Source organism: Dromiciops gliroides, chromosome 2 (genome assembly GCF_019393635.1).
Source record: "Dromiciops gliroides isolate mDroGli1 chromosome 2, mDroGli1.pri, whole genome shotgun sequence".
NCBI lineage: Eukaryota > Metazoa > Chordata > Mammalia > Microbiotheria > Microbiotheriidae > Dromiciops > Dromiciops gliroides.
In genome coordinates, this window is record NC_057862.1 from 284578334 (window position 1) to 284595693 (window position 17360).

General features: G+C 36.5%; 1 protein-coding gene across 1 annotated transcript in view; it reads right to left on the reverse strand.

Moving 5' to 3' along the window:
* The window catches only part of MEIKIN (meiotic kinetochore factor), a 145036-nt gene that overhangs the window by 19963 nt on the left and 107713 nt on the right, over positions 1-17360 (reverse strand). Inside the window, exons 15-16 of the mRNA XM_043980669.1 lie at positions 16628-16768; positions 1817-1912 (exon numbers count right to left, since the gene is read on the reverse strand). Coding sequence (XP_043836604.1) covers positions 1817-1912; positions 16628-16768 — 237 coding nt within the window. The remainder of the gene's footprint in view (positions 1-1816; positions 1913-16627; positions 16769-17360) is intronic.

Genomic DNA, 17360 nt, shown 5'->3' on the forward strand with positions numbered 1-17360 from the left:
GGGAAGATGATACATGTAACCCCTAAGAACAATATAATCATTAGGGCAGGTAGGAGTCTACTTAGATGGAGGGCATAGATATGAGTTGTGATGATCTCAGAAGAATGGAAGGATAAAAGAGATGCACTGGGAAAAGGGGAAAGGAATAAGAAGAATGCAGAACATTATCTGACATAAATGAGACATACAAGGAAGAGTTTTTATAATAGAAGAGGAAATGGGGGGTTAGGGAGAACAGGCAATGCTTGAATTTCACTTTCAACTGAACTGGTTCAAGGAGGGAAGATTACACACACCACACCACAGTGCACATGCACACACACACATACACAGGTGGGTATAGAATGTGAATAGGGTTTTGTTGTTGTTATTGAGTGATTTCAGTTGTGTCCAATTCTTCATGATCCCATTTGGGGTTTTCTTGGCAAAGATACTGGAGTGGTTTATTATTTCCTTCTCTAGTTCATTTTACAGATGAGGAAACTCAGGCAAACAGGGTTAAGTGACTTACCCAGGTTCACATATCTAGTAAGTGTCTGAGGCCAGATTTGAACTTGGGAAGATGAATCTTCTAGACTTTAGGCCTGGCACTTTATCCATTATGCCTCCTAGCTTTATAATTAATATATTAATTATCACAGCCATCTCTTCAAAGCAATATGTTCAGTAGAAATGTCTCATTCAGTACCATGAACCATCAACATGCATATCATTTGACAAATCTTTCCCTAATTTCAACTTTGACCGCACAGGTTCATTGCAAGGATTCCACCCTTTAAGAGCTTTCAAAATCAATGCATTAAAACATACACTAAAAGCTTCTTGAGTCAGATGATGGACTGCTGGTTGATTCTTTTTTAATCTGTCTCAGTGAAATCAAAGTATATGTGATGATTTTCATAAGGCATAGTAATGCCTATGATTATATTTTTTTAATTTTGTATTTTTTTTGTGGGGCAATGATGGTTAAGTGACTTGCCCAGGGTCACACAGCTAGTAAGTGTCAAGTGTCTGAGACTGGAATTTGAACTCAGGTCCTCCTGAATCCAGGGCTAGTGCTTTATCCACTGCTCCACCTAGCTGCCCTGCCTATGATTATAGATATCCTAATCTTTCTATCTAAAATCATCCATTCTGGCTGAAGGGTCTCTTCCTAGTAATAAACTGTATGACTGACATCCATCTCAGTGGTGACAAACACTCTGATGGCCTTCATTGACTGATTCAGCATAGCGCTGTTTATGGATATGGCATTGCTCAAGTGATGATGATGGTGGTACAGTACATTTTGGCCAAGATGGTCCATTCGCTAACTTCTGTACACAATCTTTTGTTCTGCCTTCTTCATGTCTTTACTTGAAACATTTGTTATGCCTGGAACATCATCCCTCTCATCCCCAAATGTTGAAGGAATGCTCATCTTTCAGAAGCTGGGTCAAAGGTCAAATTATAACACCTCCCTTCACACAAATATATACATACATATAATGTTTCCCTACCTTCCCCCTGGCTCCACCATCAGAAATTATTTTCCCTCCTCGGCCCTTACATAGACAGTATTTTTTATTCCTTTTATACATTTATCATAGCCTATTCTGTATTAGAGTTATTTGTGTATGTGATATTTCTATTAGATTATAAGGGTTAAGATCATACTTTAGTTATCTTTGTACCTCCGCAAACACTTGGTAGGGTGCTGTGCACATATGACTCATGAAGGTAATTATGTCCACCCAGGAAACAAGTTCGACTCATCTTTGTTTATAATGAAAAAATTATGCTATTTAAAACTAGAATTCTTCCTTGATTCTATTACCTTTAGATACTCTTTTGGGAGGGCAACATGGCATCTTCATACATCTAATTCTGGGTGATGCTTTAACAATACAGCACATGTCAGATGTAATGCATGGAGCCTGAAAAAGAAAAAAAAATACAGTGTAGTTTATCCCAGATGCCTTATTTCTTTAAATCACTTTAGTTCTGCTACAAAATAATCTTCCCAAGTCACAGTTAGAGACGAAGAAACCAAAGACAGAGGAAATAAATGGCTTAATGTGGTTATAATATAAATATATTCTATTTAGAATCAAATACTGGAGACTTTGGATCTGTATTCTCTGTTCAAATGAACATGCAGTTTCATATCTGGGGAAGAATAATCCCTCCAATGTTAAATCACATGCTCCAGAGAACTTCCATACCTAAAATGGATAACCGCTCATTACCAGGGAGTCAAGTTTCTGATCTTTTGTCTCCTGGTATGCATGTGTGTGTCAAGGATGGGAATAATGTGAGAACAGGGTGGGAGTGATCCTAAAGAACAGCTGACACTTGTGGAACGTTTCAGATGGACAAAGCCCTATACCTCCATTATCTCATAAACTTTGTGAGTTAAGCAGTATGTGTGTATATACATATATGTGTGTGTGTATATATATATATATATATATATAAAATCACAATATCAGATTACTCTCCTAAATCCTAGCTGAAATTAACATAGAGGGAATGGAAGCTCTCTTTGGGGAAGTATGGAGTCTAAATTCAAAAACATCTGTTGTTTGTCCTTTGTTCTTGGACCATGACATCTTGGTGATGGCATGACTTGCACTGAATTGGATTTAAGTGAGGGAGGGCTGTGTGCAAGGTAACCAACCTCACTCCCTTCCAGAGCCATCTGTGTCTAGTGGCAAGATATATATATATATATATCAGGATGACTGGAGATGGTCCTGGATGTTTAAGGCAATTGGGATTAAGTGATTTACCCAGGGTCACATAGCTAGTAAGTATCTGAGATTTCAACTCAGGTCCTCGCAAGTTCAAGACCAGTGTTCTATCCACTGTACCATCTAGTTGTCCCTAAGTGGTGCAGTGGTTAGAGCACTGGTTCTGAAGTCAGGAGGACCTGAGTTCAAATCTGGCCTCAGACACTTACTAGCTATGTGACCCTGGGCAAGTCACTTAACCCCACTGCCTACTTAAAAAAAAAAAAGACATAAGTAGAAAGCACTTAGATGGAATGCAAATGTGGTGGGTTGTAAAAAAAGGGTAAAGTGTGTTAGCCAAAAGCAGAATAAAGATGCTAACTACCACTAAGTATCTGAAGTATGCAAAAGGATAAATGAGCTAGCCCAAAGGACAAGAAGCATCTACTTCACATTTTTACCTTGGTCTCTGGCCATATAATTACAAGTACAATGATGTAATCATTACCAAAATTTGTTTAAATTTTATTATTTGTTTGTGAGCTAATAAAAACCAATTTAACCAATATGGCCTCAGTATGCATATTTACTCCAGGCATTAACCAACCCTCTCTCAGCCTCTAGATTAATTGCACAGTTAAGTTCCCTTCAATCCTTACCCTCATTCCTTAGTACTTATTAGGTAATTTAGAAAATATCCTTATTTCACTGGTCCCAATTATACTTCTATCTTTGTCTATGAATGATGAAGCAGTCTCCTTTTCACTAGTGTTACATAAGTTCTTTGCCTAAATCTTTGAGTGGTGAGGGACTGGAGAATGGATACTGTGGCATTGTTGTGTAGTGTATGTGTAGAACCCTCACCCCCACTCTGCTCCCATTCTGTGCTACCCAAAGACTATAGGCAATGGAGGCTGTATACTATGTCTGCTCCCTGTTGGCATCTATTCTCCTTCACTTGTGAGCAGCAATAAAGTTTTGTTAACTGCTACCCCTGTGTAGCACTACTGCTCTTTATCCTAACTCTCATGCACCGTAGTGTTATACCAGTCATTTCCAAAGAGACTTTTATAGGCCCCTTCTCCTATTGGTGAGTCGTTCACCAAATTTCCATATTGAAGGTCCCTAATCCAGTCATATATCATTTTCTGAACCAAACCTCTATGCCCAAATGCCTCCTGACTCCACTTCTGCAGTCCCCTTCTCCTATTGGTTAATTCTCCACTTTGGAAACATGCCCCACACCAGCTATCCATCTCTGGATTTAGTCACTCTGCCTGACCTGCCTCTCGGTTCTCCTCCTGTAAGCCCCTTCTACAACTGGTGAGTTCTTTCTGAAAACTCCATTTTTGGGAAGGACTCTAGACTAGCCATTTCTTATTCTCCATTAATAGTTGACATGACCCTGTCCGGGCATCTGTTTTTTCCCTCAATTATTTTTGCCTCTCCTTTACATTTTACCTTTACACACTAGAATGTTAACTCCTTGAGTGTACGGACTGTCTTTCTGCTTGTACTTGTATCCTCATTGTCTAACACAGTGTATGGTATTTAGTAGGCACTTAATACATTCTTGTTTAATTGATGTTGACTGACTGGCTTAGGTCTCCTGGAGGATAGGATGATTGGTGGCATCCTATAACTTCTTCCTTCACTGTGCAAGCTCCCAACTAACCACCTTTTTGAGCCAAGTTTCTACCACTCAAGACAGAGATTTTAAATAACCCCATCTCAAAAAAGGAAAGACAATTAGCTGCAAAGGAGCTACAAAAGGAAAAACTCCTGGTTCTGATGGATTCACAGAAGAATTCTATCAAACCTTAAAGAGTGACCATACTTCACAAATAATTCTCAAAAATTGAGAAAGTACCCTATCCAAATTCATTTATGAGAATTATACAGTGCTAATACCTAAACCAGGGTAAGATAAAAGCAAAGGAGGAAAACCAGTGATTTATCCAAAAACTAATTCTTATCATCAAATTGGATTAATACTAGGGATTTAAGGATGACTCAATATTAAAAAATATCAACATAATTAATCACATTAAAAACAAAATATCCCAAACCACATGCATATTAGATGTACAAATAACCCTTGACAAAATATAATGCTCATTTCTACTAAACTTTTACAAAGCATAGGCTTTAAAAAATTTTTAATATCATAAAAAGCATCTATATAAAACCAAGAGCAAGCATCATCTGCAATGGGGAGGTACTATAACTTTTTTCCAATAAATACAGGATTAGAGCTCACTCTCCCTAATATTATTTGACATAGTTCTGGAAATGCTAGCAACAGCAACAACACACACCAAAAAGAAATTAAAGGAATAAATATAGGTAAAGAGATAAAATTATCCCTACAGATGATATACTATACTTAGAAAATCTTAGGGAATTAACAAAATTACAAATTGAGACAATATTTTCAGCAAAAATGCAGGCTACAAAATAAACCCTCAGAAATGAACTCCATTTCTATATAATAATAACAAAGTACAAGAAGCAATACCAAAAAGAAAAATCCTATTGGGAAAGAGAAAACTACAAATGTATAAATTATCTGGGGCTCAATCTTTCGAAGTCTACAAAAGACTTTATAGATTCAATTTCAAAGTGTTTGTTAAAGAAATAAAAAACAACTTAAATAGTAGGAATGTTCAGTGCTCATGGCTAGGTTATGTTAATATAATAAAAATGACTGCCAGATTTAATATTGCCAAATACTACCAAAGTTAATTTATCCTTTAATGAGATTACAATCAAATCACTAAGGGATACTTCATAGAAATTGATAAAATGATAAAATTAATATGGAAAAAAGATCTAGAATATCAAGGGAAATGATGAAAAGCAGTAGGGAGGACAGGTGAATATCACTTCCAGACTTCAAACTATATTATAGAATAGCAATCATCAAAACCAACTAGTATTGGTTAAAAAAAATTAGAGGTATATCAATTGTATAAGACTAAACAACAGAGAATTAGCAACAATGGAACTCAATAACCCAGTGCTTGATAAAGTGAAAAATAGAAATTACCTAGGAAAAAACTGATTTGATAAAAACTACTGGGAAAATTGAAAATGATCTCTGTCAGAAATTAGACCAGTATCTTATACCATATTTCACAATGCATTCTAAATGGATATGCAAATGCAATATTAAAGATCATATTATAAAAAATTAGAAGAGAAGTAGATCATATACCTCTTACCCTATATGTGGGTCAGAGATGTATTCTTAATCAAACAAGGGACAGAGATAATTACAAAAAACAAAATAGAAAACTTTGATTACATGAAACTAAAAAGCTTCTGTACAGACATTAAATGCACCTAGGATAAGAAGGAGGCAATAAAGTAAGAAAATGCATTTGTATAAAATTTCTTTGGTAAGTGTTTGGTTTGGTATTTCATATTCTCATATACACACATATATGTTACATATGTATGTATGCATATATATGTATGTATATGCCATTCTCTAATAGATAAGTGATCAAAGGATATGAACAGTTCTCAAAAGAATGATTACAAAGTATTCACAATCCCCTGAATGTTCCAAATAATTAATATTTAGTGAATTGTAAATCCAAATAACTGAGGTTTCATCTTACAAAAATGATAAAAATGACAATCATCAATTTCAGAGGGATTGTGGGGTGATAGTTATGCTAACACACTGTTGGTAAAGCTTTGAAATTGTCCAATCATTTTGTAAAACAATTTGGAATTATGCAAATAAAGGGACTAAAATGCCTCATGCCCTTTAAACCAAAGATTCCATTACTTGGCTTATATCCTAAGGAAGCCTTTGAGAAGCAGAAAGCCCCCTATAAACACAAAAATATTTACTAAAGCACTTTTTGAGATAGTAAAAGAAAAAAATAGAAACAAAGCAGAAGCTCATCAGTTTGAGAATGGATAAACAAATGGTGGTACATGAGTATAATGAAGTATTACTGTGAAATGATGAATACAGAAAAGTATGGAAAGAGCTACACAAACTGATAAAGAGTGAAGAAGAGCCAAGAAAACAATATACACAGTAACTACAACAATGTAAATGGAAAGAATAACCATACACAAAAAATCAAAAGTGAATGTATCAAAAAAGTTTAAACATGACTTGAATGAAAATATATGAGAAGAAACACCCAACCCAGACCTCCATGGAGGTGGGAGTTCCACAGGTGTTTCACATTGTACATGTTTTTGGACTTTTGCCAATACAATGATCAATTTTGCTGTTTTTTTCCTGGTTTTTTTTTTTTTGCCTTAAAATACTATTTATTATATGAGAAGGTTCTCTGGGAGGAGGAGGGAGAGGAATACTGGGAGAAGGGATGATGATATAAAACACAAAAGCCTTTAAAACACTTACTAAAAAAAGAGGCGGGGGGGGGGGGGGGCAGCTAGGTGGCGCAGTGGATAGAGCGCCGGCCCTGGAATCAGGAGTACCTGAGTGCAAATCCGGCCTCAGACACTTAACACTTACTAGCTGTGTGACCCTGGGCAAGTCACTTAACCCCAATTGCCTCACTTTAAAAAAAAAAGAGGGAAAAAAAATACAAACTCTCATTTTTATATGAACTAGAAAAGGAAGGTTGATTGTACCATGCTTAAACATATATACATATAAATACAAACAAAATGAGTTAGGTGTAGGAAAAATTCGATAGTAAGGTGGGGAGAGGTTAAAAATGAGTATAATCCTATGGAAAGAATAGTCACAACATAAACAAATTTCCCTTATCTTAACAGGGGATATAAAAGAAAAAAGAAAAGATGGAACCTAAAGGGTTACCCAACAATTGGGAAATGGTTGACTATATTTGATCATGTAAATGTAATGAAATGTTGTCCTGTCAGAAATAAAAAAGAGGATTTCAGAGATTCCTGAAAAGCATAAACAGATGCAGAGGGAAGTGAGCTGAAACCAGAAAACAATTTATACAATGAAAAAATTGTAATGAAGAAAAAAATGAAAAGAATTAAGAAGCTTGATCAAAGCAATGGACAACAATCACATCTCCAAAGGACCTATGACAGTCTCAACTTTTGGAGGAAGACATAATATTATTTGGAAATGGATACTATGATGATTATCTTTACTTGACTCCTTATTTGTTATGGAAGCTTTCCTTCATTTTTAATTGCAAGATTTAGGGGATGGGAAAGGATGCCAAAGTAAAAAGAAGACAATAAAAAAAGAGGACCACTGAAACATTTCTAAAAGTACACAAAGAATAGAAGGAAGTTCAAACAAGTCAGGACAATTTGGATAGGTATTTGTTGAATTTATTACATATTTTTTAGAAGCAGATAGTATGAAAAATACTCCTGATTTCATAAACAATCCCCTTAATATGCTCTTCTTTATATAGAGAAATGCTTTTTAAAGTTTAGAACATTTTAATTCGAATTGGACTGTGTGAGAGTATAATTCTTTACTGAGGAATACCTGAGGACCCCCACCTTTTTCCCCCATGACAAAAATAAATAAAATTTAAAAAAATAAATAGCATTCTATCTTCTATCTCCACACATTTTTATAGGCTGTCCCTCATAGCTGGAACATACCAGGAATATATTCTCTCCTTTCTTTTTTTTTTTTTTTTTTAAAGTGAGGCAATTGGGGTTAAGTGACTTGCCCAGGGTCACACAGCTAGTAAGTGTTAAGTGTCTGAGGCCGGATTTGAACTCAGGTACTCCTGAATCCAGGGCCAGTACTCTATCCACTGTGCCACCTAGCTGCCCCCTTTCTTTTTTTTTTTTAAGTGCTCTCCTTATTTCTGCCTCTAAAAATCCCTACCTTCCTTTAATGCTCAGCACAAATTGTTTATTCATTCATTTTTCAGTTGCGTCTGACTCTTCATGATCCAAAGATACTGGAGTGGTTTACCATTTCCTTCTCCAGCTCATTTTACAGATAAGGAAACTGAGGCAACCAGGGTTAAGTGACTTGCCCAGGGTCACAGAGGTACTAAGTTGCTTACAAAAGAAACATCCATGTACTCCAAGCAAATAAACCAAAAATATCATGTCACAATAAAAAGTTTGACATAACTCAAAGCAGAAGTTATTTTCATCAAACTTTTAGTCTGATTTAACATTTAGTTCAGTTTTGTAGTTCATTTTTTTAATCCATAGAAAATTGCTTCCTATTCCCCTATCACTAAGAAAAAGAGGATTGCTAATGAGCACTCCAGAATCACTGTTTTGAGCCAAATTTGAGACTGATCATATATGGTAATAATGGCATAGAATCTATAATTTTTAAAAAATATATTAAAATTTTTAAATCTATCATTTAAAAATTTATACATGTAAGTATATTATAAATTGAAGTATTATTTAAAACATTTGCTTTGTAATAAATTGTATATTTAGTTTATTTATTTGAGGTATATGAATGTTACTTTTGTAAGCAATGGGTCAGAAACAGTATTTCCCAACTGCTAAACTTAGATATGTAATGGTAATTGGAAATATAGAACTATATTAGGCTAAAATACATTCTTTGAATTAATTTAATTTATAAAAATTTGCAGTTAAACAAGTGATAGTAGGATACATTGCATTTTAGATCACCAAAAGAAGCAAAGCAGGCAAGCAATCAGTTTGAATAAAGCCATCTATTGGCAAAGTGGAATATTACACTGTGGACACAGCTCACTTTCAGTCCTTCCTCATATGAAAATTTTCATAATTATTCTATTGTAAATTTTTAAAAATTGGACATCATCTCCAATTTGATCATGGAATTCACTGAGAAAATAGTAATATACATTATAGAAAAATAGCTTTATGGATAACTTTGCTGTAGTAACTCTTCCATAAAAATGAGGCTATCCTTTGCAAACACCTTTTAATTTAAGAAATGCCAAACAAAATAAGAATTTCTATGTATATCCAATGCAGAACTGAAGGAGGGGATTATACACGAAACTATGAATCTATGAATCAGAGCTTTTTCTTTTTAAAAAATATGTAATACATTTGACATGTAACTTTCAAACTCATCTTGCTTATTTTTGACTCCTTTGGTTTTCCTGCTATTCTATACTCATATTCTTTTGTTTTGTTTAGGAATCCTATCCTGATTCCTCACTCCCATCTCTAGAACCTCCTTGCAAATCCCTATTTAAAAAGAAATTATCATGAATATTAATAGTGAAGCAAAACAAATTTCCATATTGATCATGTCCAAAAACATATGTCTCATCCTGCATCTTGAATCCATTACTAAAGTATACATTATAATCATTCCTTTGGAAGTACAGTGGTATCACACTGATAAGAGCTAAGTCTTTCAAACTTTTTTGGGGGGGGGTTACATTTTATTATTGTATAAATTATTTTACTGATTTAGCTTGCTTCACTCTGCATCAATTTATATGTCTTTCTAGCTCTCTCTTGAATTCTTTTGAATTCCTTTCATTGTTTTTACATTGGGCATTGAGATGGGCAATTGAGAATGGCTTTAATTTGCATTTAATTATTAATTATTTGGAACATTTCTTTCATGTGGCTATTAATAGTTTCAGTTTCTTTCTTTGAAAGCTGCCTGTTCATAATCTTTGGTCATTTATAAATGCCTCTTATTATAAATTTAAAACAATTCCTTATATATCTTAGATATAAAACCTTTAAAAGGGAAACTGGATGCAGAGATGTCCTTTCCTCAGGCAACAGTTTTCCTTCTAATTTTAACTGAATTAGTTTTGCTTATGTAAAATAGTTTAAATTTTTGTTATAACAGTTCTCCATTTTATCTTATCTATCTTTATCTTACCTTCTCAATCCCTTGTTTGTTCATGAAATCTCCATCCAAAGATCTGAAATGTAATTTCTTCCTTGTTCCTCCAATTTGTTTATAACATGATATTTTATATCTAAGTCATGTATCTATTTGGAACTTATCTTGGTATATGGTATGAGATATTGATCTAAATTCAATTTCTGCCAGACTGCTTTCCAGTTTTCCTAACAGTTTTTTTTTTTTTAATCAAATAATGTGTTCTTATCCCAGTAGCTAGAGTCTTTGGATTTATCAAACACTAGGCCGCTAAGTTTGTTTGCTTCTGTATGTTGTATATACGATCTGTTTCAGATGAACCTCTATTTTTTAAGCAGTATCAATTAGTTTTGATGATTATTGCCTGAGGTCTAGGCTAGTAATGCTAGGCTCCCTTTTTTATCACTTTTTTTCATAATATCCCTTGTGATTCTTGACCTTTTGTTAAGATGAATCCCCCTCACCCCACTCTATAAATGAATCCTTTGGTAGTCTGATTGACATGGCATAGAAGTAAACTAATTTAGACAGTATCATTTTTATTATTTTGGCTCAGCCTAGCTATGAGCAATTAGCATTCCTACACGTATTTAGATCTTTGTTTCTATGAAGAATGTTCTGTAGTTGTATTCATAGAGTTCCTGCGTATGTCTTGATACTTGCATACACATGCACATAGATTCTGCTGGGCACAGCATGTCCCTTGAGGAAAGGCTTCAAGGGGCCAGGCCAGGAAGCTTTTATCAGCCCAAAGGACCTCCCCCTGTGAAGGGAATCTACCACTTCCTGGTTGCTGCCTCATAGCCACCTCCCCATGCCTTCTTCTTCTTCTTTTTTTTTTTTTGCAGGCAATGGGGGTTAAGTGACTTGCCCAGGGTCACACAGCTAGTAAGTGTCAGGTGTCTGAGGCCAGATTTGAACTCAGGTACTCCTGAATCCAGGGCCCGTGCTTTAACCACTGCACCATCTAGCTTCCCCCTCCCCATGCCTTCTTAAATCACATGAGTGTATTGTACTTTCTATTTTCTGCTGGAGGAGGAGTCACAAGGGGCCAGGGCCAGGGATCTTTCATCTAAAGCAACAACATCCATCTACACAAACAGCATGACTTCTATCTCCTGCTGCCAGCCCAATCTCCACATCTGGGTTGTGATGCAAAGAGAAGCAACCTACCCTTTGGCTTTAGGCCTCCCATCTCTTGCTGTTCCTGTCCTTAGAGGGAAGAGGAAAGTTGGTAGGGAATGGGACTTCTTTCTCCTGTTATACATGTTCAACTTCCATCTCCAGCTTTTGGAAGGAAGAGGAATTGTAAAGTGGGTCCCTCCCATCTCATATCGTTCTTGCTTCCAGCTTGAACTCCAAACCCCACTGGGAAGAAGAACGGTGTCCTCTACTCAGTGATGAACATTCTTGCAGTAATTCACACTCTTCACATCCCAGTATCTCTGAACCCCTGTAGATCATTATCCAAAACCCCATTCCCCACCTTCTCCACCTGATTCCTCGTTCCCAACCCCCTCAATCCTCTCACTCCAAAGTTTCAAACAAACATTACCTGTTCCTTCCATTGTGCCTTCTGGAATGCCTGTTCCATAGGCAAAAACTTCCCTTCATCTTAAATCTTTTCCCCTCAGAACTCTTTCAATCTACTAGCTATTACTGAAACTTGGATCCCTGCTAGTGACAGTCTCTCTTTCCACCCTTTCCAGTACTGCCTGTACCTTCATTCACTCTCCTCAGCAGGGAAGCTGGAATATTCTTTGCTTCCCATTGCCTCTTCCAAGTTCTCCCCCTTGATCCATCACTCAAAAGCCTCTCCTCTTTTGAGGTGCATGCTATTCCTATCTACCACCCAATCAATATCCTGGTAGTTGTTGTCTACAGACCTTTAGGTCACTCCCTTTTAATGAGTTCAGAACCTGGTTTACAACTTTTCCCTCCTCTCCAACTCCTGCCTTCATACCAAGGGATTTAAACAGACATATTGGCTCTCTCTCAAATACCTTAACCACTCAGCTCCTCAACCTACTCACTTTCCATGAGCCGCTCCTTTACCCCATCTCAGCCACACACAAAATGGTCATAACCTGCCTTCATCTACAAATGTCCTGCCTCTGCATTGAAGAATTCCAGAATCCTCTAGCCAACTATAATATCTTGGTTTTTCACATCTCCCTCTACCTTTCCTTAAAAACCTCTACTTTTAGAGGGCAGCTAGGTGGTTTAGTGGATAAAGCACTGGCCCTGGATTCAGGAGGACCTGAGTTCAAATATGCCTTCAGACACTTAATACTTACTATCTGTGTGACACTGGACAAGTCATTTAACCTGCATTGGCCCCCCAAAATAAAAAACTCTACTTTTTCTCTGCACTGTGACCTATAATCTCTTGACCTTTCGATTCTTTGCTGGGTCATCTCCTCTGCACTAACCACTTTCTCCTCTTCTATCCATCTTGACCCCTTGGTGAACAAATTCAACTCTGCATTTTCCTCCTCTCTTGAATCCCTGCCAACCCTTATCATATTGCTAGTTATGCCTAGCAAAGCCTCTGTCTTGGATCACTCACACTATTCACTCTCTTCACTCCTACAGACATTCTATTGAACAAAGATGGAGAAAATCATGCAATCATTTTCACTGGGTCCACTATAAATTTATGTTACATAACCTCAAGTGGGCCCTCACTGCTGCTTTGCAATCCTATTATACCTCCTTTATCAACTTATCATCTTACTCTCCACAGCAGCTCTTCCAAAGCTTTTCATCCCTCCTCAAGCCTCCCATGACCCTCCCTCCACTATCTCAGATGAGAACCTTCTCTCATATTTTCAGAAACAATTGAGATTATTCAGTGAGAAGCTTCCTCTTCTCCTCCCTTTTTCACCTTTCATCACTCAAATTCCTTCTGCAACTTTCTCTTCCTTCACCCATCTCACATGATAAAGCAGCCTTACTCTTCACCATGACTTCCACTTGTTCAAGTGATACCATTCCATCCCCTCTCCCTCTGTCATCCCCACACTTTCACTTATTTTCATTCTCTTCCTGTCTACTGGATCATTCCCTACTGCCTACAAACATGTCCATGTTTTTCCCATCCTGAAACTTGACCCACGTCTCACTTGACCTTTGCAACTCAGCTCACTATTATCCTGTATCTTTTCTGCCCTTTGTAGCTAAACTTCTCTCCTCTCACTCCCTTAACTCCTTACAATCTGTTATCTGACCTTATCATTCCACTGAAACTGCTCTCTTCAAGGTTACTAATGATCTCTTAGTTAACAAATCCAATGACCTTTTCTCAACCCATATTCTCTTTCATCTCTCTGTAGGTTTTGACACTGTTGACTACACACTCCTCGATACTCTCTTCTCTCCACATTTTCTTTCCTGGTTCTTGTCCTATCCATCTGATCATTCCTTCTCTGTATCCTTTGCTGGATCTTCTTCCAGATCATACCCACATTCTAAAGTGTCCCTCAGAATTCTGTCCTAGTCTCTCTTCTTGTTTCCCTCTATACTACTTCATGTGGAGATCTCATTTCATAGGTTTAATTATCATCTCAATGTTGATGATTCTCATATGTACCTTTCCTGCTTCAACCTCTCTGCTTACCTCCAATCTCACATCTCTAATTGCCTTTCAGACATATTTAACTGGAGGTGTAGTAGACATCTTTTTTTTAAAGGAATCATTACTTTATTTATTTATTTATTTGGTGAGGGCAATGAGGGTTAAGTGACTTGCCCAGGTTCACACAGCTAGTAAGTGTCAAGTGTCTGAGGCGGGATTTGAACTCAGGTCCTCCTGAATCCAGGGCCGGTGCTTTATCCACTGGGCCACCTAGCTGCCCCCTAGTAGACATCTTAAACTTAGCATGTCCAAAATAGGATTATTTTCCCTGCTAAATCTTCTCCTTCCTCCTCCTATCTTCCTTATTACTGATGAGCACAATGCCATCCTCCCAGTTCCTCAGGTTCACAATCAAGGTGTCATTCTGGACTCCTCACTATCTCTTATCCCCCTATGCAATCTGTTGCCAAGTTCTATCAATTTCACCTTTGCACCATCTCTTGAATATGCTCCCCCTTCTCTGACCCTGCCACCACTCTGGTACAGGCCCTCATTACTTCATTCCTGGGCCACTGCAATATTCTGCTGGTGGGTTTCCCTACCTCAAGTCTCTCCTCTCTCCAAACTATCCTCCATTCAGCCCATAAAGTGATTTTCCTAAAGTTCAGGTCCAACCATGCCATTCACCTACTCAATAAACTCTATTGGCTCCTTATTACTTCCAGGATCAAATCCACAATACTCTGTTTGGTATTCAAAGCCCTTCCTAATCTAACCTCCTCCTACCTTTCCAGTCTTCTCATACTTTATTCCCTAACATATACTCCTTGATCCAGTGATACTAGTCTCCTGGCTATTCTATGAACCAGACATTCCATCTCTCAGGTCTAGGCATTTTCTCTGCCTGTCCCCCATCATTGGAATATTCTCCCTCCATCACTCTGACTACTTACCCCTCTGGCTTCCTTTAAGTTCCAACTAAAACTTTATATTCTGTAGTAAGCTTTCTCTAACCCCTCTTAATTCTAGTGCTATCCCTCTGTTAATTATTTCTAATTTATCCTGAATATAGCCTGTTTTGTATGTTTTGTTTGCCTGTTTTATCCCCCATTAGATTCTTAATCTCCTTGAGGGCAGGGACTGTATTTTGCCTCTTTCTGTGTCCCCAGTGTTTAGCATCATTCCTGGCACATAGTAGGTGTTTAATAAATATTTATTAACTGATCAATATTAAACACTACTCATATCAATATAAATCAATATAATCATGAGACAACCTTCTTTCCTGGCATAAATCACACCTAGTCCTAGTATGTAATTTTAAAAATTGTTGTTATATCCTTTTAGTTAAATTTTTTGCTTCAATATTCATCACCAATATTGGTTTATAGTTTTTTGTTCTTTGTTTTCTTCCTCCATGGTTTAGGTATCGAGATCAGTTATCAAGTCTACATTTGTATCATAGAAGAAAGTGAATAGTATTTCTTCTGTTTCTGCAATGAGTTCATGCAATATTGAAAATAATTGTTCTTTATGGCTGTTGTAGAAATGTTTTATATGATTTCACATCTCAAATTGTTTGCATTCTGAAGGTCAGGAGGGGAGAGAGAGAGAGAAGTTGGAATTCAAAATTTTAAAAAATAATTGTTAAAATTGTTTATATAAAATTATATGTAACTTTACATGTAATTTACAAAAGAAATAATTTAAAAAAGAAATTGGGGCAGCTAGATGGCGCAGTGGCAAAGCACCGGTCCTGAATTCAGGAGTCCCTGAGTTCAAATCCGGCCTCAGACACTTGACACTTACTAGCTGTGTGACCCTGGGCAAGTCACTTAACCCTCAATGCCCTGCAAAAAACAAAAACAAAAACAAACAAAAAGAAATTAATTGTTCTTTCAATGTTTGACATAATTTACTTTGGGGGGGCGGGGCAATGAAGGTTATATAACTTTCCCAGGGTCACACAGCTAGGAAGTGTCAAGTGTCTGAGGCTGGATTTGAACTCAAGTCCTCCTGAATCCAGGGCTGGTGCTTTATCCACTGTGCCACCTAGCTGCCCCATGTAATTTATTTTTAAATTCTCTAATCAGTTTTTTTTTCCTTTGGAAATTCATTTATGGCTTGTTAAATTTCTTGATATTGAGTTGTTTTCTATAATTTTTTTCTGTTAATCTGGGCATTTTGGTTTTTATGTAATGTTAATTTCATTTAAATTGGAAGTTTTATTGACATATAGTACAAAAGAAATGTAAATAATTTCCTTTATTTCTCCTTCATTTGTTTTGAAGCATGCCTATTTCATTTTTGATATTAGTAATTAGGATTTACTCTCTTTCTAAAAATCAAATTTGCTAGTGGTTTGTCTATTTCATTTTTCCTGCAAACCAGCTTTTAGCTTATTTATTAATTCAATGTTTTTTTTTAAATTTCAGATTTTGCAAGGTGCTTCTTAATTTTATTCTTCAAGTTACTTCAATATCTCCTCTACTCCCAGTCTTTCCCCTTCTTTTTTAGTCTCATAGGAAAAGTGCTTGGCAGTGACAACCCTCTGTACTTGAGGTTTTGATTCCATCACCTTCTCTCTCCACTGGTTGCTTGTCCCTTCAGTTGTGTCTACTCTCCCCTTAGTTTTTAATTCCTCTTTATCTTCTTGTTTTTTGACCATATCTATGGGAAAGACAGAGAGCAGAAAGTTACTCCAGAATATTTCCCAGGAATCCCAGTTTAAAGTTGAGTTTATAAATCATCATTTTGTCATAAAAATGGCTGATTATTAAGCTTTCCTGAACATAAAACTGTATGATCTCATTTACACTAAGTGCCACCAAATAACTCACTGAAATGTAAAAAAAAAAAAATAGTTGGTTATTTGGCTTTCATGCTATTAACTTATTAACAGGGGTATACAAAATCTATAAAAAAAAACACAAAATCTTCAGAATCACCTAGTTTACATTGTGCCACAATCTTTCTTTTTGAAGGAATGTGAGTATATGCATAGAACATTTATTAAGTGTTTACTATGTATCAAGCACTGTGTTAAGTGCTGGGGATCATAATGAGTAATAAAGAAAACATATACCCTCAAGGAGCTTACATTGTAGGGAAAGAAAATACATAAAGGGAGGCTGGAAAGGAGGTAAGAGAGGAGGCAGTATGCCAGCTATATGGCTGGGAAATGGTATGGAGGTGTGGTTCTGGGCAAGATAAGGACAAAGTTCACCTATCATAATCTGGCATCGTAAGATTGGAATCCAAG